Source organism: Zea mays, chromosome 5 (genome assembly GCF_902167145.1).
Source record: "Zea mays cultivar B73 chromosome 5, Zm-B73-REFERENCE-NAM-5.0, whole genome shotgun sequence".
Lineage (NCBI taxonomy): Eukaryota > Viridiplantae > Streptophyta > Magnoliopsida > Poales > Poaceae > Zea > Zea mays.
The window spans coordinates 69,687,266-69,713,518 of NC_050100.1; the positions used below are offsets into that span (position 1 = coordinate 69,687,266).

At 54.4% G+C, this 26,253-nt stretch overlaps 1 protein-coding gene across 1 annotated transcript; it reads right to left on the reverse strand.

The window, feature by feature from the left end:
- Window positions 1–1,646: 1,646 nt before the first annotated feature.
- LOC100284108 (ferrochelatase-2) lies at window positions 1,647–22,801 on the reverse strand. Its single transcript, NM_001157005.2, has 9 exons — window positions 22,468–22,801; window positions 21,348–21,666; window positions 20,617–20,760; window positions 4,479–4,580; window positions 3,741–3,844; window positions 3,323–3,449; window positions 2,632–2,784; window positions 2,344–2,444; window positions 1,647–2,223 (listed from the first exon to the last, which is right to left on the reverse strand). The coding sequence occupies exons 1-9, from the start codon at window positions 22,554–22,556 to the stop codon at window positions 1,908–1,910; spliced, it is 1,455 nt and encodes a 484-aa protein (NP_001150477.1). The 5' UTR covers window positions 22,557–22,801; the 3' UTR covers window positions 1,647–1,907.
- Between the last annotated feature and the right edge of the window lie 3,452 nt (window positions 22,802–26,253).

Below are 26,253 nucleotides of genomic sequence, written 5' to 3' on the forward strand. Positions count from 1 at the left end.
GCGGATGTAGAAATGCTAAAGGACTTGTTGTTTGTGAGCAAAAAACAAGCTAGAAAAATGTTACCTCGGCTAGGTACATCTTGTTGGCCATAATAGTGTCCTAATAATGTCTAGGACTATAGTTCTGGGACCCAAAAACACCTAAAACAAGTGCGCTATGGCTCATGAAAATCGGCCCGAGAACATGAGATGTCAAAATTCTACACAAGAAAATAGGCCTAAGAAAAATAACATATGGATAAGTTCCTAGATTTTCATATTTGACATGGTGAAGCAAACAAAAAGCCAAAGAATCACAAACCCAAAATGGCAAAATAAAAACGCATGACCTCGGGTATTTGATCTTCCCCAAGTGAAGAAATTCCAAAGAACCACTTATTTGTGAGCAGAAACTAGCTAGAAAATTGTTGTCTCAACTAAGGTACATCTAGTGGCCTAAGAATATCAAGGGCTTGATAGTTCTGGGACCCAAAAAACACCTAAAAATCAGTGAGCTATAGCTCACGAAATATGGTGAAGATGTTAAAATCACATTGGGAGACCAGTTAGGGCCCGTTCGTTTCTGCTGGAATAGACCAAGATTAATTCCAAATCTCCAAAACTTATAGTAATTATTGAAGGAATCCAAGCCAGATTTATTCCCTCCCTTCGTTCCATGTCAAACGAACAGGCCCTTAAGCAGTTGCAATACGTTGCATAAATCATAAATGTCTATATACAAGCAAAGCAGGTAGTGGTCAAGTCCTGTCGCATCATGGATCATCAGCTGCATTTCGCAATTGCATGTACCATACGGCACTGTCTGCGCGAGCTAGCAAATTATTAATGCTGCACACTTCCTACTTGCTGCTGGTACTATGTCCTTGCTAATAAGCTCTGCTAGCAGCGGCAGCTAGAGTACACATCATCTATCTATATATCATCCAGGGACCACGCTTATGTTTCTTCATTCAATTTTGTTTTCCTGTCACCAAGTACTATTTGATTCACATATTTGTAATGTGACAGATAACTGATAACGTTAAACCTTAAGTCCAACCGTAATCGCATACCACATTACGATTTGATATCGGCCTATTCAAATTTGTTACCGCTGATACTCAAGCGTGAATCATTACCGTTACCATTTACGTTACATTTTGTGAACTAAACAACATTAATGATTCACAACGGTAATAAATTTGAATAAGCCTGTATCCATTTTTAGTGTGGTATCTGATTATATTGGACTTAAACAAACATGATTTAGCGTTATCGGTATCACGTTACAATTATATGAACCAAACAACATCCTAAATAGGACCTACTAGCTAGGGGCAATGGATGTACAAGATGGATATATATGTACGAGTGTCTGATGATCAACTTAATTCAGCTGAATTCATACCAGCATCTAGTCGACATTTTATTGGCTGGCATCCTCATCTGTTTCTCTCTAACCAGTCAATCGAACCACCTGTTTCTGTCTAATCCTCCATCTGCTTACTGGCTCCAGAGTATGGTAACCTGGTGACGGGGGCATCGATGCCCAGCAGAGGCAGGTCTTCCTCGGAACCGGCACAAGTTGTGAAGGCAAGTTTTTCTCCGGACATCGTGAATACAACCAAGAAGAAAAAAACAACCAAAAAGAAAGAGTTCGCAAAACCTTGGACAAGAACAACAAAATTAGTCGAGCACAAGAAACCATTAAAATACAGAGTCCGTGAGCACGGTATTTATAGACAACTTCGATCAAAACAGCTGTTCACATCCCTTTTGCAATCCCCTACTACCTTGTGAGTTCCTAGCAGTTATTTTTTTCTCTGGAACGAGCAGAAGAACTGCACATCATTCTATTAAGGAGGAAAAAAAGGTCCAAAATGAAATATCTCATTCTCAATCTCAAATTTAGTGCTTTGGAGAAAAACTTAAAGCATGGTGCTCCGGAAGGCGGAAACTAGCCTTGGTGATAGCAGCAGGACAAATGCCAAGATTGAGCCAAACAGCATCTTGGTGAGGTAATGCGTCAGGTCCATGCTGGAATCGATGTCGTCAGGCTTTCTGGTCGCGAGCGCTGAAGCAGAGGGCAGGGCTTCGACGACAGCATCTGCAAGGTCGGAGATGAATGTTGAAGTGCATCCAAGAGCAGGAACCCGACCCCAGTTCTTGATGCCTGATTCCAGAGCCAACTCCTTGTACTCCATGTCAATTTCTTCCAATGTCTCGATGTGCTCACTCACAAAGCTGTGTTTGGAATAAGTTCCCCGTTCATTAGTACAACTATTTATTGCAAGGGAACAAAATGCAAGATTTTTTGCAAACAGAGATGGCGAGTAGATGGCCAGAAATGCTAAACTTGATTACCTTACTGGAACAGCCAGGAGGCTCTTCACACCCTTTTGACCAAGTTCTACTAAAACTTCATCAGTATATGGCTTCAGCCATTGAACTGGCCCCACCCGACTCTGCGTGTACAATAAATGTTAACACTAGTTAATGGTGACCTGGAAAATTAAGGAACTGGTAACTCCTGAAGCCTATATAACTTGGCAGTTTCCATTCCTAGTGTTCTTACAAGGTGATCATTAAAACATAAGGGCACAACTCCGTTGTTAGTGAAACAATTACCTACCAAATTTTAATAGCATTTACCTGGTACGCCAAAGTGTGACTATTTAAGATTCCTCTTGATCTTAACTCCCCCATGATCAAAGCAATACAATCCTCCATCTGATCTCTGTAAGGATCTCCAGCATCCTCAACATAGGTAAGTGGCACACCATGTGCACTGAAGAATATCATAACCTGTCATTCATTTTCACAACAATATAAAGTATTATGAGAATGAAATTACAGCAGAATTTTTCATGATTATCTATGAACTAACTGTCATGCTGCTTTTAGCAAAAACAATAACTGGTACTACTAGGAAAATAACATGGATGTCAGAACACATCTTAGACTAATGATTTTGTGCTAGTATGTTAGTAAAGGTAACAAATCAAAGTGCCATGGAGGTATTATTTTGTTAGTGCCTTATAGAACTACTGATAACATTTGCATTAGCTACGCTTAACACATTTGTGTATATTACTGATCAAGTTTATCCTGAGAAAGATACTTATAACAATGCCAAATAATAAGGGCAGACCCAGTGCCGGAGGCTCCAACAGGAGTGGGGTCTAGAAAAGGAATTGTTCAAATAAACTTCCTCTTTGAAGGGAATTGTTCAGTTAGTGAATGGATGTACTTAAATTTGGAATGTGTAGATGAAACAAGTAACCCTCTGCTATCACATGCTAACTGTAGAATAAAGATGGAGGTGGAATTAGCAATAGTGCACCTCTTCAGGATTGGAGAAGGCGGAGAGCTCCTTTTCAATTAGGTCAGACATTGATTTCACATAGCCATCTCGTTGGTACCATGATTCAATAATGGAAATTGGCAAACCAGAAAAATATGAATCTTCCCTGCATGGAAACGGTCATAAGTATTTCAGGTTCTTGTAGCATCAAAGACGATAGGATCTATATGCTAGAGCTGGTGTCGATGTCCTTCATTGTGGCCTTACAATGAGGGAATAATTAGTGGCAATGTTTTGTTGGTTGCGGTAGTTTCTTGAGTGTAATGTTCAGCACCTAGGAGTGAGGTTGTGTGTGTTGTTTGATTTCTTTACCCTCTTCCTCTTAATATAAAATATATACAGCTCTCTTGCGTTTAGAGAAAATAAAAAAGGGTCTTGTATAGAGAAGGGATCCTACTTGACAATGTCTTGGAGAACACGAATGCTTGACCCACTTGTTGATATGGAGTACTGAGGGTAAAGGGGAAGAACAACGAGCTTGGTAATCTTATCCTTTTTAATCTATCATTAACCAAAAACAAGAAATAGTTAATCATCAGACAAGAGTTGAATTGACAAGGAATGATCATTCTAACATATGAAACTTATGTAAAAGAGGATCAAAATGTCAAATAAAATAATGCAAGCATTGACTCCACATGAGAAATATATATTTAAAATAATACATTCCAGGTTATATTATTCTAGCTTCTAAATCTCGATAATAAACATATTTTCAGTCTAAAATTTCGAGATTACTTAAAATTACTTTTCTGATACACCATCATTACTAAAAGGTAAAGAACTTGCAATCAAAATTGAAGTAGCCACTTAGCCAGATTATTACTTTGTCAATTTCTCTCAAAAAAATTATTCTCCTTTTGAATTCAATCACAGAGGATCCGTCTGAAACAATGAAGGCTGCAAAAATGTACCTATCATGTGCTTATTGTTAGCTCATACATGGCCAGGCAAACACATATGCAGGCGGAGTGCCGGAGTTATTAGGGACAACTCTACATATGCCACTCAATGAAGGTAGGTACTATGGTCTTTCGAATGCATGACAATGCTTTTCTGCTAGATGCTAGAATGAAATACATTTGGAAAGTGATTGAATGCTGAAGAGACATAAAAGATGGGCACAGCAATTTACTTGATCAATGGCCTCTTCTGTGAAAGGGTACCAATACCGCATCCCAACATATATGTTTGCGTTCAATTTTTTCTTTTCCAGGGCAATCTTCAAAGCATTCGCCTGAAATATCAGTTATTTCACTAAGAATGTGATTTACACTGTAATGATATAAATGTCCTGGGAGATTTACAGATTTAAAAGTTTTGAACAAGCTGATAAAACCACAATCAATGAAATAGGTCAAAAGTAAAGAAATGTGTTATGGTTGCTAGATCGGTGAGGGATTGGAGAGGGGTATCGATGGGCAGAAACGTCGGCCGGGGGCCTCTACCCACGGCCGAGCAAGAGAATGGTTTCTCCCTTCTAATTCTTGCCTACTTTATTTCTCATCTATTGATTACATAAATATGCCAGCTGGCTGACTATATCTAGCTAGAGATCCTTATCTCCTTAAAACTCTCAACAAACTACTAACTGATAACCTTCCTAGATAATCTCAACTACTCTCCAAAATAATATCAACTAATCTTCTAATCTTATCGCTAACTATCCTTATCTAATCCCCTTGGAGGTCCCATGGCTGCTGCTATCGCAGCCCCTCCGTGGGCCTCCTTAGGCCCTGACAATACACCCCTCCTGGACAAGCAGCTCGTCCTCGAGCTGCAACATGACGGGTGCTCAAATATCGAGTCTACTTGACCCAAAACCAGACACCTAGAAGACAAGCCTTTTACATCTCAGCTTGTCTTATTATTCGGAATCTGAATTTTTTTGACCCCATAAGATAAGGCAGACACCCTCCGCGCATTGGAGTTGCATGTGTGCAGCCACCTGGATCCCATGGACGCCATCTGGACGAAAGGGGAGCACATGGACGGGCACCTGGAATAGGTCGTAACAATAACCAGCGGAGGCGCCCTCGTGGCGGCCGGTAGCGGAATGTGGTGGCGCTAAATAGTGCGCCCTTGCCGATGACGAGGGGAGTGCCTTCCTTACCGCCGTTGCCGTAGAGTTGGAAGTTCGTCGCCCGTGGGACATGTACCATGCTCGCACTTGGAGATAGCGGCCCGGTGCCGCTGCTGATGGCCGTCCGACAGGGTGAGGTCGCGCCCCCGTGTACCGAGGTCAACCGTCACCAAGGCTGCCTCGAGCATCTGTCGGCGCATCTCCCGCACTCTCTGTCGTGCAAGGAAGCCACGAGCAGCGGCTTGTATGCCCACAGCCGCCGACGTCTGGAGCCGTGCAGACAACGCCAGCTGGTGCTGCTCATGTTGCACTGCTACCTTAATTTGCAGTAGCCCTTGCTCAACCTTTTGGAGCGTGGCTGGTATCTTTGCGAGATCAGCCCTTATGTTGGTCTACAAGTCCCCCATCGATGGAGCTGGTGATTGCTGAGTCATTGGTTGCCCCTAGTGGCGTCGCCCATGGGGACGGAGACGGCGTCAACGAAGATGATGTGACGAAATTTGGTGTTGTCCCTGGAGATGGGCACGCCGACGTCCAGGATGTGGTGACAAAATTGACAGGCGATGCTGCCCATAGAGATGGGGACGCCGGTTGCCAGGATGGCGTGACGAAGATGGTATACGACGCAGCCCATGGAGATGGGGACGTCGGTTGCCAGGACGACGTGACGGAGGTGACATGCGGCGCAGTCTATGGAGATGGGGACGCCGGTTGCCAGGATGACGCCGCGAAATTGGCAGCAGAAGTCATAGGATCAGATCGAAACCCAAGCTAGCCGATACCAGATGTTATGGTTGCTAGATCGGTGAGGGATTGGAGAAGGGTATCGATGGGCATGAACGTCGGCCGGGGGCCTCTGCCCACGGCCGAGCAAGAGAAGAGTTTCTCCCTTCTAATTCTTGCCTACTTTATTTCTCATCCATTGATTACATAAATATGACAGTTGGATGTCTCTATCTAGCTAGAGATCCTTATCTCCTTAAAACTCTCCTAAAAACTCTCAACAAACTACTAATTGATAACCTTCCTAGATAATCTCAACTACTCTCCAAAATAATATTGTCGGCGTTTCGAGACCGGGGGGTCCCCGAGCCGACGAGTGAGTGTGCCGCGTGCCCCAGCCCAGATGGGTCGAGCGCGTGGGCGAGCGCGAAGGGGGGAGAGGCGAGGTGTCCGGAGACGGGCGTGAGAGAGGTGGAGATCCTGCGGCCTTCGTGTTCGTCCCGTGCCCAGGTCGGGTGCGCTTGCAGTAGGGGGGTTACAAGCGTCCACGCGGGTGAGGGAAGCGAGCGGCCCCAAGAGAGCGCCTGTCCCGTCCTCGTCCCCGCGCGGCCAACCTTCCCTAAGAAGGCCCTGGTCCTTCCTTTTATAGGCGTAAGGAGAGGATCCAGGTGTACAATGGGGGTGTAGCAGAGTGCTACGTGTCTAGCGGAGGGAGAGCTAGCGCCCTAAGTACATGCCAATGTGGCAGCCGGAGAGATCTTGGCACCCTGCTGGCGTGATGTCGTGGCTGTCGGAGGAGCAACGGAGCCTGGCGGAGGGACAGCTGTCGGAGCGGTCGAGTCCTTGCTGACGTCCCCCTGCTTCCGTAAGAGAGCTGAGAGCCGCCGTCGTCACAGAGCTTGTGGGGCGCCATCATTGCCCATCTGGCGGAGCTAGCCAGAGGGGACACCGGTCTTGTTCTTCGTGACCCGAGTCGGCTCGGGGTAGGATGATGATGGCGCTTCCCGTTGACGTGGCGGGCCCGTGCCCTAGGTCGGGCGACGTGGGGGCTCCTCCGAAGCCGAGGTCGAGTCTGTCTTCCGTGGCCGAGGCCGAGGCCGAGCCCCTGGGTCGGGCGAGGCGGAGGTCGTTCGGCAGAGGCCAGGGCGGAGTCCGAGCCCTGGGGTCGGGCGAAGCGGAGTTCGTCGTCTTCCGGGCCTCAGCCCGAGTCCGAGCTCTGGGGTCGGGCGGAGCGGAGTTCGTCGTCTTCCGGGTCTTAGCCCGAGTCTGAGCCCTGGGGTCGGGCAGAGCGGAGTTCGTCGTCTTCCGGGTCTTAGCCCGAGTCCGAGCCCTGGGGTCGGGCGGAGCGGAGTTCGCCGTCTTCCGGGTCTTAGCCCGAGTCCGAGCCCTGGGGTCGGGCGGAGCGGAGTTCGCCGTCTTCCGGGTCTTAGCCCGAGTCCGAGCCCTGGGGTCGGGCAGAGCGGAGTTCGCCGTCTTCCGGGGCTGAGCCCGAGTCCGAGCCCTGGGTCGGGCGGAGCGGAGCTTCCTATGGCGCCTTTGGCAAGGCCTGACTGCCTGTCAGACTCACTCTGTCGAGTGGCACTGCAATCGGAGTGGCACAGGCGGCGCTGTCCTTCTGTCAGACCGGTCAGTGGTGCGGCGGAGTGACGGCGGTCACTTCGGCACTGCCGGGGGGCGCGCGTCAGGATAAAGGTGTCAGGCCACCTTTGCGTTAAATGCTCCTGCAACTCGGTCAGTCGGTGCGGCGATTTAGTCAGGGTTGCTTCTTAGCGAAGCCAAGGCCTCGGGCGAGCCGGAGATGCGTCCGCCGTTAAAAGGGGGGCCTCGGGCGAGACGGAAGTCCCTCGAGGTCGGCTGCCCTTGGCCGAGGCTAGGCTCGGGCGAAGCGTGATCGAGTCACTCGTATGGACTGATCCCTGACTTAATCGCATCCATCAGGCCTCTGCAGCTTTATGCTGATGGGGGTTACCAGCTGAGAATTAGGCGTCTTGAGGGTACCCCTAATTATGGTCCCCGACAGTAGCCCCCGAGCCTCGAAGGGAGTGTTAGCACTCGCTTGGAGGCTTTCGTCGCACTTTTTTGCAAGGGGACCAGCCTTTCTCGGTTGCATTTTGTTCCGGTGGGTGCGCGCGAGCGCACCCGCCGGGTGTAGCCCCCGAGGCCTCGGAGGAGTGGTTTCACTCCTTCGAGGTCTTAATGCCTTGCGTAATGCTTCGGCTGGTCTGGTTGTTCCCTCATGCGAACTGGCCGTAGCCCGGGTGCACGGTCGGGGCCCAAGCTCTCGGGCTGGTATGTTGACGCTGTCAACGGTCTGGCCGGAGCCGGGTTTGCGAGAGCAGCCCCCGAGCCTCCGCACAGGGCGAGAGGACGATCAGGGACAGACTCGGCTTTTTTACATACGCCCCTGCGTCGCCTTTCCGCAAGGAGGAGGAAGGAAAGCGCCATGTTACCCTCGATGGGCACCGAACATGGTGTCTCCGGTGAGCTGCGAGCGGGTGATCCGAGTGGACGTCCGTGCCCCGTTCGTTGGGGGTCGGCTAGGGGCCCAGAGGCACGCCCAAAAGTACCTGCGGGTGATCTGCCGGACCCGGTCCCCTGGCGACGGGGTCCGAGGGCTCGATGCCTCCCTCCGATGGGATTCCGTTACAAGATCGTTCCCGCTGGTCTCGGAAATGTCCTAGGGTACCTCGGGAGCGCAGCCCGAGCCTCGGTTATGTATCGAACGTACCCCTGGTCATCCCTCGCTCGGCGTCTGAGGCGACTGTGAACCCTTCGGGGGCCAGCCTTCGAACCCCTGATCAGTAATGGGCGCGGAGCCCGAGTAGCCTGAGGCGGCCATGGAGCCCTTCGGGGGGCTGGCCTTCGAACCCCTGACCAGTAGTGGGTGTCGGGCCCACGCGATCTGAGGCGACTGTTGAACCCTTCGGAGGGCCAGCCTTCGCACCTCTGATCAGTAGGGGGGGCTCGGAGCCCTGTTCCTTCGCAGAGAAGGATCCCTTTCGGGGTATCCCCCTTTCCCAGTCCCTGTTGCAAGAGATAGAGAAAGAGGAAAAAAAAGGAAAAGGATACGAAATCGAACGATGTGGCGTACCTTTTTTGGCGCGGTTATTACGGCGAAGGCGAAGCGTCGTCCGCTTCTCCTGCCAGAGGCGCCGCCTGTCCCGCCGCGGAGTTAATGCGACGGGGCGAGTGGTTGGCGAGGCGGCCGTTTCGCGTGCGCGAGCCGTTCGAGGAACGGGTCACGGGCGCACCGTCTTCACGCCGTGGGAGGAGGCTCTCTTGCTGTCCCTGGATGGGACGTGAGCCTGGCTGACGACGTGACCGCTGCTCCCGCCCGCCTGCCACCGTCATTACTGCCGGCCCACTTTCGGCCGCATTGACCGTTGCGCCAGGCTGGCGCTGCTGGGTCGTGCGCTGGGTCGCCTCGAGTCGCGGCATAGGCTCCGCAACCGAAGAGGTGCGACGGTGGTACAAGTGGCGGTGCGGTTGCTTGCATGCAGCAACTGGCGCGCTGGTTGCGTGACGCGTGGGCCTGGGCCTCCAAGCTGGCGTGTCCGAAGTCGGAGAAGCGCGTCCACCTGGCGCGGTTGCACGCCGCCTGCATGGCTGCCCGCCCCTTCCGCCCGTTGGTCTGGGCAAAAGTGGGGGGTCGCTTGTAACCGCTGGGCGGTTGCGTGCACCACGCGCGGCGGTTTGGCTTCTTCTGCTCTGAGCCGGTTTGCATGACATGCGGGACCTAGCCCCCGCGCCGCAGGGAAGGGCCTTGGAGCGTGTTGGAGAAGACTCGGCCCGTGGCGTTTGGGGGCGCACGTAGGGAGAGTCGTCTTTAAAAAGAGGGCGACCCCTTTCGGAAGGCAACCATGTCTTCTTCCTCCCTTATGCGTCGTGTCTTTCCATCTTCCAAGCCGCCGGATGGGGGGTATCCGCCGTCTTTCCGCCTCCTCGTTGGAGGAACGCAACTCCGTGGGAGTTGGTACCTTTCAGCCATCGTTCGGCTTCAAGGATTTTCATCATGCAGCCCGGCCGCACCCCTCCACCGGCGGTCACCCCGGATGGTGACCTCCGGCTTGATGGTGGGGGAAAGCGAGCCGGGCTGCGGCCTCTGCCCCTCCCTCAGCCTCAAGGATTTTCATCACCAAGGCTGGGGAGGGGAGAGTGCCGAGTTGGAGTCGGCCCCTGCGTGGGCGGTGGCCCGCTCCTTCACCCAGTGATGGGCGGAGGAGCGGTTGTTGTCCGTGGCGCTGGCAGCTGCAGCGTGCCCGGCTTTCGGACGCGAGTGGCTTCGGAGCCGCTCGCGACGCCGGCGTCTGCCGCGGCAGCTGGAAGAGGTTCTTCCGCCGGCGTGATAGCCAGGGCCGGCCACGGGCTGACCTCCAACTCTACGGCCTTCTGCCCGTCCTTGCCTTACGAGTTTCGGCATGGGCGGGGGCCTCCTAGCGGCAGCACCCGCCCTGAGGTCAGTGCTGCCGCTGTTCAACCCCCCGGAGCAGAAGTCGTCGTCGTCGCCGCTGCTGGAGCAGGTGACGGCGCGCCGTTCGTCGGCCTTCCGTTGCTCCGCAGGCCTTCCCCCTCGGAGTGGGGTTGTTCGTACCTGCGGAGGGGGAACCGGAGTTCCGTTTGTGATGGCACATGCCAGTGTTTTTGTTCATTGTGGCTGTCGAGGCCTGAACATGTATGTAATTTCGGCACGGAGCCGTGTTTTTTCCTTATTTTCGAGCACTAAGTCTCGCCTGTCGATTATCTGAACCGCTTCACCAAGCATGAGTCGCCCCGTGTCAAGGTGACGAGTGAGGTATCCGTATCCCAGAGGCGTAGGAGTCCCTCGGCTCGATCGGCCTTGTTGTCTGAGGCTCCTCTAGCTTAGTTAAAGGGACCCCTTGGCCGCTCTTCGATGAGCCGAGGCCAGGGGTAGCGATATCAGTACGAACAGAGGCGGAGTTGGCTCGAAAATGGGAACCTGGTTGGCCGGAGCCTAGCCGGGTTGCCCGTCAGCGGGGCCGACGCCGGAGTCGATCAGCCGAGGCCTCGGGTCGGGCTGGCGCCCTTGGAAAATGGTTGGCCGAGGCCCCAGGGGTAACCGGCCGAGCCGCCTGCTCGGGCCGGATTCCCGGAGAAGTCCCTGGACCGCGTCGCCGTCCGAGGCTGGGTCGGACCTCGCTGAAGGCGTCGTCGATGCCGAGGGTGCTGCAGCCCCCTTCAGCGTGAAGACCCGAGCCTGCAGGATCAGATTGTCTTGTAGTGTGTGCCTTCTGCGGTCGCTGAGGCCAGAAAACACACCCTCGCTGCGCTTGTAAAGCTGCGTCTCTTTTCCTCTTGTTCCGAGCATCTGGACTTTCCGTCGGTAACAGGGATGTTTGTGTGGGCGAGAGTTGCTTCTCGCGGAAGGTGATGAGTGAAGTATCCGTATCCCAGAGGCGTGGGAGTCCCTCGGCTCGGTCGGCCTTGCCGCTTACGCGTACTTTCGCCCGTCCATGAGGCCCTGTCTCCGACTTAGTCGAGAAAGCTTGAAGGACCGCTTTGGCAGAAGAGCTTCCGAACGTGAAGACTTGTTCGGTCCACGGAGTCGCTTTATCCGAACGCGAGTTACTTATCGCAGAAGGTGATGAGTGAGGTATCCGTATCCCGGAGGCGTAGGAGTCCCTCGGCTCGGTCAGCCTTGGCTGCTTATGTGTACTCCGTCGTTTCCAGGATCCGCTTTTCGAAGTAGTCAAAAAGCACGAAAGAAGTTCTGCTAAAAAGAGATCCTTTTTCGAGGAAAATTTCGACGCAGAGGGGGTCTCCCCCCTTTTAGCCCCCGAGGGAGGGTCGGGCTTTGCCGAGGCGAGGCCGACCCTTCCTTGATGACTAAACTTTGCGTGGGTGCGAGGTATATGAACAATTTGAAAACATCTTAAGGGTAGAAGCGACATAGCTGTTTGATGTTCCAAGCGTTGCCGTAGATCTCGCCTTGATTGTTGGCCAGCTTGTATGTTCCGGGCTTCAGAACTTTGGCGATGACGAATGGCCCCTCCCAGGGGGGCGTGAGTTTGTGCCTCCCTCGGGCGTCTTGCCGCAGCCGAAGCACCAGGTCGCCCACCTGGAGGTCTCGGGACCGGACCCCTCGGGCGTGGTAGCGTCGCAGGGACTGCTGGTACCGCGCCGAGTGTAGTAAGGCCTTGTCCCGAGCCTCTTCCAGCTGGTCCAGTGAGTCTTCTCGGCTAGCTTGGTTGCTTTGATCGTTGTAGGCCCTCGTCCTCGGGGAGCCGTATTCCAGGTCAGTGGGCAAGATGGCCTCTGCCCCGTAGACCAGGAAGAACGGCGTGAAACCCGTGGCCCGGCTTGGCGTTGTCCTCAGGCTCCAGACCACCGAGGGGAGCTCCTTCATCCATCGCTTGCCGAACTTGTTGAGGCCGTTGTAAATCCGAGGCTTGAGCCCTTGTAGAATCATGCCGTTGGCACGCTCTACTTGCCCATTCGACATGGGATGAGCCACGGCAGCCCAGTCCACCCGGATGTGGTGATCCTCGCAAAAATCCAGGAATTTTTTGCCGGTGAACTGGGTACCGTTGTCGGTGATGATGGAGTTTGGGACCCCGAAGCGATGGATGATGTTGGTGAAGAACGCCACCGCCTGCTCGGACCTGATGCTGTTCAGGGGTCGGACCTCGATCCACTTGGAGAATTTGTCGATGGCGACCAGCAGGTGCGTGTAGCCCCCGGGCGCCTTCTGCAAGGGACCGACGAGGTCCAGACCCCATACAGCAAAGGGCCAGGTGATGGGTATCGTCTGCAGAGCCTGAGCGGGCAGGTGGGTCTGCTTCGCATAGAATTGGCACCCTTCGCAGGTGCGGACAATTCTAGTGGCGTCAGCCACCGCCGTCGGCCAGTAGAAGCCTTGCCGGAAAGCATTCCCGACAAGGGCTCGAGGCGCTGCATGATGGCCGCAAGCCCCCGAGTGTATTTCTTGCAGGAGTTCCTGACCTTCGGCGATGGAGATGCATCGCTGGAGGACGCCCGAGGGGCTCCGGTGGTAGAGCTCCTCCTCATCGCCCAGCAAGACGAACGACTTGGCGCGTCGAGCTACCCGCCGAGCCTCGGCTTGGTCGAGGGGTAGCTCTCCCTGGCGGAGATATCGCAGGTACGGGGCCTGCCAATCTCGATCAGGCGTGGCCCCGCTCTGCCCCTCCCCGATGTCCAGTGCCTCACCCCCGGGGGCCGAGGGTACCTCGGGCTGAACCGCGGACGCCTCGGGCTGAGCCGAGGGTGCCGCGGGTTGAGCCGAGGGTGCCTCGGGCTGTGCCGAGGGCACCTCGGGCTGTGCCAAGGGTGCCTCGGGCTCTGGAGCGTCGTCGATCTTGACGGAGGGTCGATGCAGATCCCGGGAGAAGACGTCCAGGGGAACCGTTGTTCGCCCCGAGGCTATTTTAGCCAGCTCGTCCGCAGTCTCGTTGTAGCGCCGAGCGATGTGGTTGAGCTCGAGCCCGTATAACTTGTCTTCCAGGCGCCGAACCTCATCGCAGTAGGCCTCCATCTTCGGGTCGCGGCAGTGGGAGTTCTTCATGACTTGGTCGATGACGAGCTGCGAGTCACCGCGGGCGTCGAGGCGTCTGACCCCTAGCTCGATGGCGATCCGCAACCCGTTGACCAGAGCCTCGTACTCAGCCACATTGTTGGACGCCGGGAAATGGAGGCGTAGCACATAGCGCAGGTGCTTCCCGAGGGGCGAGATGAAGAGCAGGCCCGCGCCGGCTCTCGTCTTCATCAGCGACCCGTCGAAAAACATGGTCCAGAGCTCCGGTTGGATCGGAGCCGTCGGTAGCTGGGTGTCGACCCATTCGGCTACGAAGTCCGCCAACACCTGGGACTTGATGGCCTTCCGAGGGGCGAACGAGATTGTTTCGCCCATGATTTCCACCGCCCACTTTGCGATCTTGCCCGAGGCCTCTCGGCACTGGATGATCTCCCCCAGGGGGAAGGATGACACCACAGTTACCGGATGAGACTCGAAGTAGTGTCGTAACTTCCGCCTCGTCAGGATCACAGCATACAACAGCTTCTGAACTTGTGGGTAGCGGATCTTGGTCTCGGACAGTACCTCGCTGACGAAGTAGACTGGCCTCTGAACGGGCAACGCATGCCCTTCCTCTTGCCTCTCGACCACAATCGCGGCGCTAACCACCTGAGTGGTAGCGGCGACGTAGACCAAGAGGGCTTCTCCATCAGCGGGGGGCACCAAGACAGGCGCCTTTGTAAGGAGCGCCTTCAGGTTCCCGAGGGCTTCCTCGGCCTCAGGGGTCCAAGCGAAACACTCGGTCTTCCTTAAGAGCCGGTACAGAGGCAGACCTCTTTCGCCGAGGCGTGAGATGAAGCGGCTCAGGGCCGCGAGGCATCTCATGACCCTCTGTACGCCTTTTAAGTCCTTGATGGGTCCCATGCTGGTGATAGCTGCGATCTTCTCCGGGTTGGCTTCGATGCCTCGCTCGGAGACGATGAACCCCAGGAGCATGCCCCGGGGCACCCCGAAGACACACTTCTCAGGATTGAGCTTGACTCCTTTCGCCTTGAGACATCGGAATGTCACTTCAAGGTCGGAGAGGAGGTCGGAAGCCTTTCTTGTCTTGACTACGATGTCATCGACGTAGGCCTCGACTGTGCGACCGATGTGTTCGCCGAACACATGGTTCATGCACCGCTGGTACGTCGCGCCCGCATTCCTCAAACCGAACGGCATGGTGACATAGCAGTACATGCCGAACGGCGTGATGAAAGAAGTCGCGAGCTGGTCGGACTCTTTCATCCGGATTTGGTGATACCCTGAGTAGGCATCGAGGAAGGACAGGGTTTCGCACCCAGCAGTGGAATCCACGATTTGATCGATGCGAGGCAGAGGGTAGGGAACCTTCGGACATGCTTTGTTGAGACCAGTGTAGTCTACACACATCCGCCATTTCCCCCCTTTCTTCCTCACAAGCACAGGGTTGGCAAGCCATTCGGGATGGAATACCTCTTTGATGAACCCTGCTGCCATTAGCTTGTGGATCTCCTCGCCTATCAGTCTGCGCTTCTCCTCGTCGAATCGGCGCAGAGGCTGCCTGACGGGTCGGGCTCCGGCCCGAATATCCAGCGAGTGCTCGGCGACCTCCCTCGGTATGCCGAGCATGTCCGAGGGACTCCACGCAAAGACGTCGGCGTTTGCGCAGAGAAAGTCGACGAGCACTGCTTCCTATTTGGGGTCGAGCCCGGAACCGATCCGGATCTGCTTGGAGGTGTCGCCACTGGGGTCGAGAGGGACGGCCTTAACCGTCTCCGCTGGCTCGAAGTTGCCGGCATGACGCTTCACGTCCGGCACCTCTTTGGAGAGGTTCTCCAGGTCGGCGATGAGGGCCTCGGACTCGGCGAGGGCCTCGGCGTACTCCACGCACTCCACGTCGCATTCGAACGCGTGTTTGTACGTGGGGCCGATGGTGATGACCCCGTTGGGGCCCGGCATCTTGAGCTTCAGGTAGGTGTAGTTGGGGACGGCCATGAACTTCGCGTAGCATGGCCTTCCCAGTACCGCGTGGTAGGTTCCTCGGAACCCGACCACCTCGAACGTCAAGGTCTCCCTTCGGAAGTTGGAGGGCGTTCCGAAGCAGACGGGGAGGTCAAGTCGTCCGAGGGGCTGGACGCGCTTCCCAGGGATGATCCCGTGGAAGGGCGCAGCGCCTGCCCGGACGGAGGACAGATCGACGCGCAGGAGCTTGAGGGTCTCGGCGTAGATGATGTTGAGGCAGCTGCCCCCATCCATCAGGACCTTGGTGAGCCTGACGTCGCCGACGATGGGGTCGACGACGAGCGGGTATTTCCCCGGGCTCGGCACATGGTCGGGGTGGTCGGCCTGGTCGAAGGTGATGGGCTTGTCGGACCAGTCTAGGTAGACTGGCGCCGCCACCTTCATCGAGCAGACCTCCCGGCGCTCTTGCTTGTGATGCCGAGCCGAGGCATTCGCCGCATGCCCACCGTAGATCATGAAGCAGTCGCGGACCTCGGGGTATTCTCCTGCTTGGTGATCTTCTTTCTTGTCGTCGTCGTGGGCCCTGCCACCCTCCGCGGGTGGCCCGGCCCTGTGGAAGTGGCGCCGAAGCATGACGCACTCCTCGAGGGTGTGCTTGACGGGCCCCTGATGGTAGGGGCACGGCTCCTTGAGCATCTTGTCGAAGAGGTTAGCACCTCCGGGGGGCTTCCGAGGGTTCTTGTACTCGGCGGCGGCGACAAGGTCCGCGTCAGCGGCGTCGCGTTTCGATTGCGACTTCTTCTTGCCCTTCTTCTTGGCGCCGCGCGGAGTAGACACCTCGGGAGCCTCTTCCGATGGGCGGCCCTGGGGCTGCTTGTCCTTTCGGAAGATGGCCTCAACCGCCTCCTGACCAGAGGCGAACTTGGTGGCGATGTCCATCAGCTCGCTCGCCCTGGTGGGGGTCTTGCGACCCAACTTATTCACCAGGTCGCGGCAGGTGGTGCCGGCAAGGAACGCGCCGATGACATCCGAGTCGGTGATGTTGGGCAGCTCGGTGCGCTGCTTCGAGAATCGCCGGATGTAGTCCCGGAGCGACTCTCCTGGCTGTTGCCGGCAGCTCCGAAGGTCCCAGGAATTTTCGGGGCGCACGTACGTGCCCTGGAAATTGCCGGCGAAGGCTTGGACTAAGTCGTCCCAGTTGGAGATCTGCCCCGGAGGCAGGTGCTCCAACCAGGCGCGAGCAGTGTCGGAGAGGAACAGGGGGAGGTTACGGATGATGAGGTTGTCGTCGTCCGTTCCACCCAGTTGGCAGGCCAGGCGGTAGTCCGCGAGCCACAGTTCCGGTCTCGTTTCCCCCGAATACTTCGTGATAGTAGTCGGGGGTCGGAACCGGGTCGGGAACGGCGCCCGTCGGATGGCCCGACTGAAGGCTTGCGGACCGGGTGGTTCGGGCGAGGGACTCCGATCCTCCCCGCTGTCGTAGCGCCCCCCACGCCTGGGGTGGTAGCCTCGGCGCACCCTTTCGTCGAGGTGGGCCCAACAGTCGCGTCGATGGTGCTCGTTGCCGAGGTGGCCCGGGGCCGCAGGCGCGGTGTTGCGCGTGCGTCCGGTATAGACCGAGGCTTCCCGCATAAATCGGGAAGTCGCGGCGTGAGGTTCCGAGGGGTATCCCTGCCTCCGGGAGGCAGCGCTCTCGGCCCGTCGGGCCGCAGCGCCTTCCAGGAGATTCTTGAGCTCTTCTTGGATTCGCCGACCCTCGGTGGTTGATGGCTCCGACATCGTGCGGAGGAGCATCGCTGCGGCTGCCAGGTTTTGACCAACCCCGCTGGATGCGGGCGGCGGCCTGAGCCTGACATCGTTGGCGACGCGGTGCTGGAGACCTTGGGGCAGGTGACGTATTTCTCCGGCCGGGGGTTGGCCCGCCCATACCTGCCCGACGTCCCGGCGGATCGTCTCAAGCGCCCCTGTTCCCTCGTCGAGCCTGGCCTGCGCCCCGCGGACTTGCTCGAGCTGTGGGTCGTGACCCCCCGCCGGAACGGGGACCACAGCTAGCTCCCGCGAGATGTCGGCGCGAGGCACCGGCCTAGGAAAATCACCGTCCTCCGGCATGCCAAGATGGTTGCCTTCGGAGGGATCCCCTAGCTCGACGTGGAAACATTCGCGGCTTGGGCCGCAGTCCTCGTCGTCAAGGCTGCGGCTTCCGTCGGAACAGTCGGAGAGGCAGTAGTCACATGCGGTCATGAAGTCCCGCATGGCACTGGGGTTGCCAAGTCCAGAGAAACCCCAACAGATGCTGGGATCGTCATCTTCCTCGGACCCAGAGGGCCCGTAGGTCGAGACGTCCGTCAATCGGTCCCAAGGCGACCGCATACGAAACCCTAGTGGGGTTGCACTCGCCTCAATGAGAGCGCCCGCCAAAGCGAGGTCGCTTGGCGGGTCGAGGCCGAGTCGAAATGACGTAAGATGAGAGTTAGTTAGTACCTTTTGGTCGACGCGGAGCGACGTAGTCACATCGGGGACTGGTTGCACCGTCATCTCAGGTACGAGGGCGACGTCCTGCAGGCTTTCCGCGAGCGTGCTGGCGTCGTCTTCTTGCTCGGGATCAGCGTGTCGCGGGGGGACGGCGCTTGCCTTCGTCTCGAACGCGAGGTCGACGCCCGGCGTGCCCTCCGTCGGGGCGCTGGGGACGTCGATTCGCTCGACAGCCGACGAAGCGTGGCCTCCCGCTTGGCCTTGGTTGCCCCGCCTCCTCCTCCGTTGGCGGGGGAGAGGACGGGGCGAGCTCGAATGTTGTTCTTCCACCGCGCGGGGAAGATGTCGTCGGTTTCGCCGCCGGCGGGCGGGATGTCGGGCGCCATTGTCGTTGTCGCGCGGCGGTGGAAGGAGTATCATGTCGTAGCTGCCGTCGAAGGACATGAACTCAAGACTCCCGAAACGGAGCACCGTCCCGGGCCGGAGAGGTTGCTGGAGACTGCCCATCTGGAGCTTGACGGGAAGCTGTTCGTCAGCACGCAGCAGGCCCCCTACCTGGCGCGCCAACTGTCGGCGTTTCGAGACCGGGGGGTCCCCGAGCCGACGAGTGAGTGTGCCGCGTGCCCCAGCCCAGATGGGTCGAGCGCGTGGGCGAGCGCGAAGGGGGGAGAGGCGAGGTGTCCGGAGACGGGCGTGAGAGAGGTGGAGATCCCGCGGCCTTCGTGTTCGTCCCGCGCCCAGGTCGGGTGCGCTTGCAGTAGGGGGGTTACAAGCGTCCACGCGGGTGAGGGAAGCGAGCGGCCCCAAGAGAGCGCCTGTCCCGTCCTCGTCCCCGCGCGGCCAACCTTCCCTAAGAAGGCCCTGGTCCTTCCTTTTATAGGCGTAAGGAGAGGATCCAGGTGTACAATGGGGGTGTAGCAGAGTGCTACGTGTCTAGCGGAGGGAGAGCTAGCGCCCTAAGTACATGCCAATGTGGCAGCCGGAGAGATCTTGGCACCCTGCTGGCGTGATGTCGTGGCTGTCGGAGGAGCAACGGAGCCTGGCGGAGGGACAGCTGTCGGAGCGGTCGAGTCCTTGCTGACGTCCCCCTGCTTCCGTAAGAGAGCTGAGAGCCGCCGTCGTCACAGAGCTTGTGGGGCGCCATCATTGCCCATCTGGCGGAGCTAGCCAGAGGGGACACCGGTCTTGTTCTTCGTGACCCGAGTCGGCTCGGGGTAGGATGATGATGGCGCTTCCCGTTGACGTGGCGGGCCCGTGCCCTAGGTCGGGCGACGTGGGGGCTCCTCCGAAGCCGAGGTCGAGTCTGTCTTCCGTGGGCGAGGCCGAGCCCGAGCCCCTGGGTCGGGCGAGGCGGAGGTCGTTCGGCAGAGGCCAGGGCGGAGTCCGAGCCCTGGGGTCGGGCGAAGCGGAGTTCGTCGTCTTCCGGGCCTCAGCCCGAGTCCGAGCTCTGGGGTCGGGCGGAGCGGAGTTCGTCGTCTTCCGGGTCTTAGCCCGAGTCCGAGCCCTGGGGTCGGGCGGAGCGGAGTTCGCCGTCTTCCGGGTCTTAGCCCGAGTCCGAGCCCTGGGGTCGGGCGGAGCGGAGTTCGTCGTCTTCCGGGTCTTAGCCCGAGTCCGAGCCCTGGGGTCGGGCGGAGCGGAGTTCGCCGTCTTCCGGGTCTTAGCCCGAGTCCGAGCCCTGGGGTCGGGCGGAGCGGAGTTCGCCGTCTTCCGGGTCTTAGCCCGAGTCCGAGCCCTGGGGTCGGGCGGAGCGGAGTTCGCCGTCTTCCGGGTCTTACCCCGAGTCCGAGCCCTGGGGTCGGGCAGAGCGGAGTTCGCCGTCTTCCGGGGCTGAGCCCGAGTCCGAGCCCTGGGTCGGGCGGAGCGGAGCTTCCTATGGCGCCTTTGGCAAGGCCTGACTGCCTGTCAGACTCACTCTGTCGAGTGGCAGTGCAGTCGGAGTGGCGCAGGCGGCGCTGTCCTTCTGTCAGACCGGTCAGTGGTGCGGCGGAGTGACGGCGGTCACTTCGGCACTGCCGGGGGGCGCGCGTCAGGATAAAGGTGTCAGGCCACCTTTGCGTTAAATGCTCCTGCAACTCGGTCAGTCGGTGCGGCGATTTAGTCAGGGTTGCTTCTTAGCGAAGCCAAGGCCTCGGGCGAGCCGGAGATGCGTCCGCCGTTAAAAGGGGGGCCTCGGGCGAGACGGAAGTCCCTCGAGGTCGGCTGCCCTTGGCCGAGGCTAGGCTCGGGCGAAGCGTGATCGAGTCACTCGTATGGACTGATCCCTGACTTAATCGCACCCATCAGGCCTCTGCAGCTTTATGCTGATGGGGGTTACCAACTGAGAATTAGGCGTCTTGAGGGTACCCCTAATTATGGTCCCCGACAAATATCAATTAATCTTCTAATCTTATCTCTAACTATCCTTATCTAATCTCCCTTGGAGGTCCCATGGCTGCTGCTATCGCAGCCCCTCCGTGGGCCTCCTTAGGCCCTGACAAAATGCAACAGTGATTTTGAAATAAGGTCAGCCTTGTGAACTTATACCTGTTCATCAGTAATTTTCCTTAACGGCGACCCACCACCAATTGAAGCATACCCTTCTTTACTCTTAGGAGCTCTAAAAGTAGAAATAAGTTTGGCCAGTGGTCTTTGAAGAAACCTGAAGAGCCTAGGGAGTCGAATGATATCCTGACCAATAAAAAAATTATGATAACTTTTAAAACTGTACTGTAACGATGAAGAAAACAAATTCAGTACACATACAAGGAAGATGGAATCTGAATTTAGAAATTTACATAACTAATGAGAGATCTTAGGGCTTGTTTGGTTTGAAGACTAGGAAACCTGCCTGGCCTAGGCAGCAATCCCAAGCGTCCGATTTTCAATGCCTGGGGCTGGATTGAGCTGCCTGGCCAGCGCTCCCAGGCCAGGGCGGCAACCAAACAAGCCATTAGTAAATTAGTTCTTGCTGTGTTCAGTAGCACAGACAAACAGAAGTTTTTGTTTTAGTTGGCACTCATTCAAGAATCAACTACCAGGGAGAGGAATTAAAATAGAATCTTCAATTGGTAAAACACACAAATAAGGTTATTTTTTTCTTTAGGCTCCACAATTGCTAGGCTGATTAGTTCAGAAGCCCATGTTAAGGAGTTGCATACAATCATCCAAAGTTGTCAGATAGCATTTAATAAATTGGCTAGATACAAATAATGAACAGGTCCACTGGCAGGAAAATTACAATGGCGGTGGTAATTGGGTATAATATAACCACTTACTGGATCAGCAAATAGGTTGAATAAAAATGGTTGAACATCGTCAAGTGTCTCTGGACCACCAAGGTTTAATAACAGTACTCCAACTTTTTCTTCAATAACACTGGAAGACACGTGTTCGTTATCATCAAAGGTGGTAACCACATTAGTGGAGGAAGAACTAGCAGGAAGATTCCACTGGTTTTTAAGTGCTGGACTTCTGTAAGCCAAACGAGAGGATTCATTTGCCGCCAATTGCAACGGCTTAACATTTCCATGCAAGCTCTGCTCATGTTTGGTGGTAGAACCAGTAAAACTTGTGGAGGTTGTTTTGCCCCATGACCTGCCAATAGTAGAAAAACAATCAAATATAGAACCTATGATGTATGCTTTGATGCCAACAGAACATATCGTCCAATTGGAAGAAGAAAAAAGGGCAATTCCGTCTGTCCATCTGCAGTGGCAATATCGTCTAAGCACAGCCTGTAACACATCTCTAAAAGACCGCACAGTAGTGATGTGGAGGGGTGAAGTGTAAAGTGTTAAATAGCATCGAGCCCTGATCCACTATGGGTTCAAATCTGAATGTCACTAGCTAGCATCAAATTTGATTTAGCAATATAATCAAATGCTTTCATATTCTTAAATGCTTACATAACTTGAATGTCCAATTGCATCATGCCCTGATTTAGCAATATAAAATTAAAATGGTCCTTTAAGATTCATATATTTCAGTTTTCTGTGTATAACAAAATAATCGACAAATAACATTTTTTGGGGTGGGTCACATAGCATAAAAACCTTCTCCCAGAAAATACAAACCCAAATAACATTGTTCGCAAAGCAAACCTTCCAGTAACATATCTTGATTTGAGGATCGAACAGAAATTGATCTTGGGTACTAATTTCCTAAACGAGGGTTGCTCTGATGGGTTAACGATGGATCACTAGTGGGGAAAAAAAGAATATCAGAATGGGAAACCAAATAATCATCATGAATAATTCCAGAATCCCACGGCTTTACCGAGATCCGAGATCCGGATACAGAGAGCCAAACGGCGGGTCATGTTAGGGGGTTACGGCGCTCGATTTTGCACATGGGGAAGGGGAGGGAAGAGAAGGTGCGGGCGGGCATACGGCATACCTGGTGTGATGGGTTCCCGTCGCCGGCAAAAGGCCCAACGGCGGCGACGCGTGGATTCCCGTCGCCGGGGAGGGGCCCGACGAAGACATGGGCTGCTTGGGCCGTCGGGCGAGGTGAACGGTCGATCGGCCGCCCCGTGAACGTGACAAGAGAAGAAAAGCACTACTTGTTCTTCTTCCTCCGGTGTAGCAAGTAGCAACTACCAAACGTGGCAGCAAGTCCAAAGTCAAACGTGGCAGCGCGAGATGACAAATCCACGCTACTTCTTCAGCTTCCATAAGGAATTTTGAAAAAGCGTTACACGTAGATATGACAGAACTCACAAAACCTGAGAACAGGCTACTCGAAAAAGGCCCAAATGCATCCAATGACGGTCCACTAACCGGGCGGCTCACATGCTGAGCAGCTCGACGTAAAAGTCCAAATGGCCTACCGGTGATGACCCGCAAAGCTGACCGATCCGCTCGCTGAATAAGTACTGTCGAGTAAACCAGCAGGCTACGGATCAACCTACCTGCCGAGCCGAGTAACCCAGTGAGACAGGGCTATCATTCAACTTGACCACTGAGCAACCCAGCAAGACGACAGTCGGCTTTCAGACGAACACCTCTACTGAAAGGAAGATCCTACCTAGTACCATCGAGCCACGTCGGCACGATGGGACATCACCAACCAATGCCCACACCGTGAAAGAGATACCGAATGGTCTTTATGAAGCATGACGCCGGATACGTATCCCCGCTGACCAGTGGGACCGAACAACCCCAGCCGCAGAGACCTCAGCATCGAAGTCTCTATAGTGACCCATACATCAGAAGGGATGAGCAATACGCCATACCAGGCATATGCCTACGCGTGATGAAAGGTGACGCTAAGGGGATGACGAAAGATGGAGCTATACTGAAGACATCCCTAAACCTCACATTGAGCTGACTCGGCAGGACCCACCAAGCACTGCCACATCTAAATCGGAGTAGCTACATGAACCCATTGGAAAGCGGACGAGACACGACGCCATACCAGAGGTACGACTGCGCACTACCCAGCAAACGACTCCATATGGGCTACGAGGCCCAGAAGCATGACCCAGCATACGACACCATAGGGGGTAAGAGACCTAGAAGCAGGAGGCCGAACTCCACCCCAATAGAATACAAGTTCTTATTGTAATGTTTACCTTTGAGCTATAAAAGGGCAAGATAACCCCATCATTCAAGAGACATCTCACAGCTTCACACAAGCTCCCAATTGTAACACGCTCCAAGCAATACTACTATTAACACTACACTAGACCAGGGCTTCGGCCTGAACCACTATAACCCACTCGTCTCAGATCCACCTTCAAGCCCCCGTAGCTCACCATTCGGAGTGAGTCCGCGCTAGCATCCCTACTGAACACAAACCTTATTGTCCCCCGGTTCCAGAAACGACACATGGATCATCAATAAGTGTTCTATTTTAAAAAAACAAATCCAATAGATTGTTTAGTAAAATTGGTTGGAATCTTATGCTTAATTCAAATGTCATTACATAGTTCATCCACTCTTGAGTTTCTAAACTCACTTTCATTATTATTTTTTCGAAAGTGCGAGAGAACTGCGCATCTTTATAGATAAAAGAGAAAACATGTCTTACATAAAGACACCACGCCCTTACAAACCCACACAACACAAAAAACCAATCAAGGTGTTAACCAATTGCCATGAGGGCATCAGCTACAACAAAGCTACCTAAAGCTACCTAGATGCTTAGCTCCAACCATCACCCAATAAGAAAGCTCATCCAGGATGCTTCTTAGAACTATGTTAGTAGGGGGATCTTATGAAAAACCACTCTATTCTGTTGCAACCAAAGACACCAAGCCCCAAGCATGATGACACTATTAACTCCCTTCTTTTTGTCTTTGTGGACCTTAGAACACACCCCAGCCCACCAATCAGCAAAGGAGGACTCCGTCGATCTTGGAATGAGATGACCAAACCTAAAGGGAGACAAAATGTTGTACCAAAATTGGTGAGCAAAGATGCAGGATGTTAGGAGATGTTGCATTGTCTCATCCTCTTGATCACACAGAGGGCAAGCATCAGGGTGTGGTAAACCATGCTTGTGTAGTCTGTCCGTAGTCCAACATTTGTCCCTCATGGCTAACCAAAGAAACATCTTACATTTAGGAGATGCCCAAGATTTTCATAATCTTTTCCAAGGTTCAAACGTGATGGAGATTTTTAATTTAGACTTATTTTCAATTTTAATGATAAATGATTTAAAGATACTAAAGACTTCACTCTTATTATTGAGATAGAAATTTCATGAAATCTTGAGAAGTCACCCACAACCGTAAGGACCGGAGACGAAACCTAGGGGACAAGATAAATCACGTTAGAGTTTGCTCTGACATAATTGAAAGTTCCCTTTGACCCGGGAACAGGATCTGGATGTCGCCTAGAGGGGGGGTGAATAGGCGAATAAAACTTATCACTTTAAAACTTAAAATCTTACTCTACTCGAAGACTTAGTACGCAGTGGAGTGAGAAGACTCTTCGAGTAGGTTGCAGCGGAATAGAAGATCCTGTCTCAAAATGTCCTGCACTTCAAATAAAGCTTATACCACAGATAAGTATTGAAGTGCAGATATAAAGACAAGTAAGGCAGAGAGTCAGGATACAATACAGAACAGAGCACACAGACGCAAGGATTTATCCCGAGGTTCGGCCAAGCCTGAAATGCTTGCCTAGTCCTCGTTGGAGTTAGCCACACCTGGGCTTGGAGTCTATTTCAACTCCTTCCTCCGTTTGCTCAGATCTGTCAGTATGACAGATAGAGCCTTTCACTATTGATTTGGGTTACAACAATACCGTGGCTGCTTACACACTTCTTGGCAGCACCTCGGCAGAGTAACAATATGCTCAAGACCTTGCTCTAGCTCTTAGCAGCACTTCTCCTCTCTCTAAAGGCTTACAGCTGTGCCTTCTACACAAACTATAGAGTTACACACAAGAGGGAGAGTGAGAATTGATTCGAGTGAAGTCTACACTTGTTGGCTGCGCTTCTACATTGCTTGAGGCGCCTAGGGGTCCCTTTTATAGGCACAAGGGGCCTAGGAGCCGTTGGAAGCAATCTAGGAAGGCAAATCTTGCCTTCTGTCGGGTGGCACACCGGACAGTCCGGTGCACACCGGACACTGTCCGGTGCCCGATTTCTTTCCTTCTATGGCGAAGCCGACCGTTGGCAGTCTTGGAGCCGTTGGCGCACCGGACATGTCCGGTGCACACCGGACAGTCCGGTGCCTCCATCTAGCCGTTGGCTCGGCCACGTGTCCCGCGCAGATCGCGCGGCCGACCGTTGGCCCGGCCGACCGTTGGCTCACCGGACAGTCCGGTGCACACCGGACAGTCTGGTGAATTATAGCCGTACGTCGCCGGTGAATTCCCGAGAGCGGCCAGTTCGCTCGAGCCAGCCTGGCGCACCGGACACTGTCCGGTGCACCACCGAACAGTCCGGTGTGCCAGACCGAGCTGAGTCTTGGCTGTACACAGCCAAGCCTTTGCACCTCTTTCCTTTTCTTCTTCTTTCTGTTTCTAACACTTAGACAAGTATATTAGTCCACAAAACTAATGTACTAAGTCTAGAAACATACCTTCTCTTAATTATTACATTTATAGCATTTGACATGCTTGAGCTTTGATGTTGGACTCATAAATCATCAAGTCGGCTTGACTTGATCTAGATTGACATTTCTTGGCTCCAACATCCTGCAAAGGTCTCATAGAACATCTCCAAACATAG

Coding starts and splice junctions, on each gene's coding strand:
- LOC100284108 (NM_001157005.2), bottom strand. CDS start 22,556: ATGTCTTCGTCGGGCCCCTCCCCGGCGACGGGAATCCACGCGTCGCCG. Junction 21,667..22,467: donor ACGGGAACCCATCACACCAG/GTATGCCGTATG, acceptor TACTATTGGCAG/GTCATGGGGCAAAACAACCT. Junction 2,445..2,631: donor GTCACACTTTGGCGTACCAG/GTAAATGCTATT, acceptor TTGTACACGCAG/AGTCGGGTGGGGCCAGTTCA.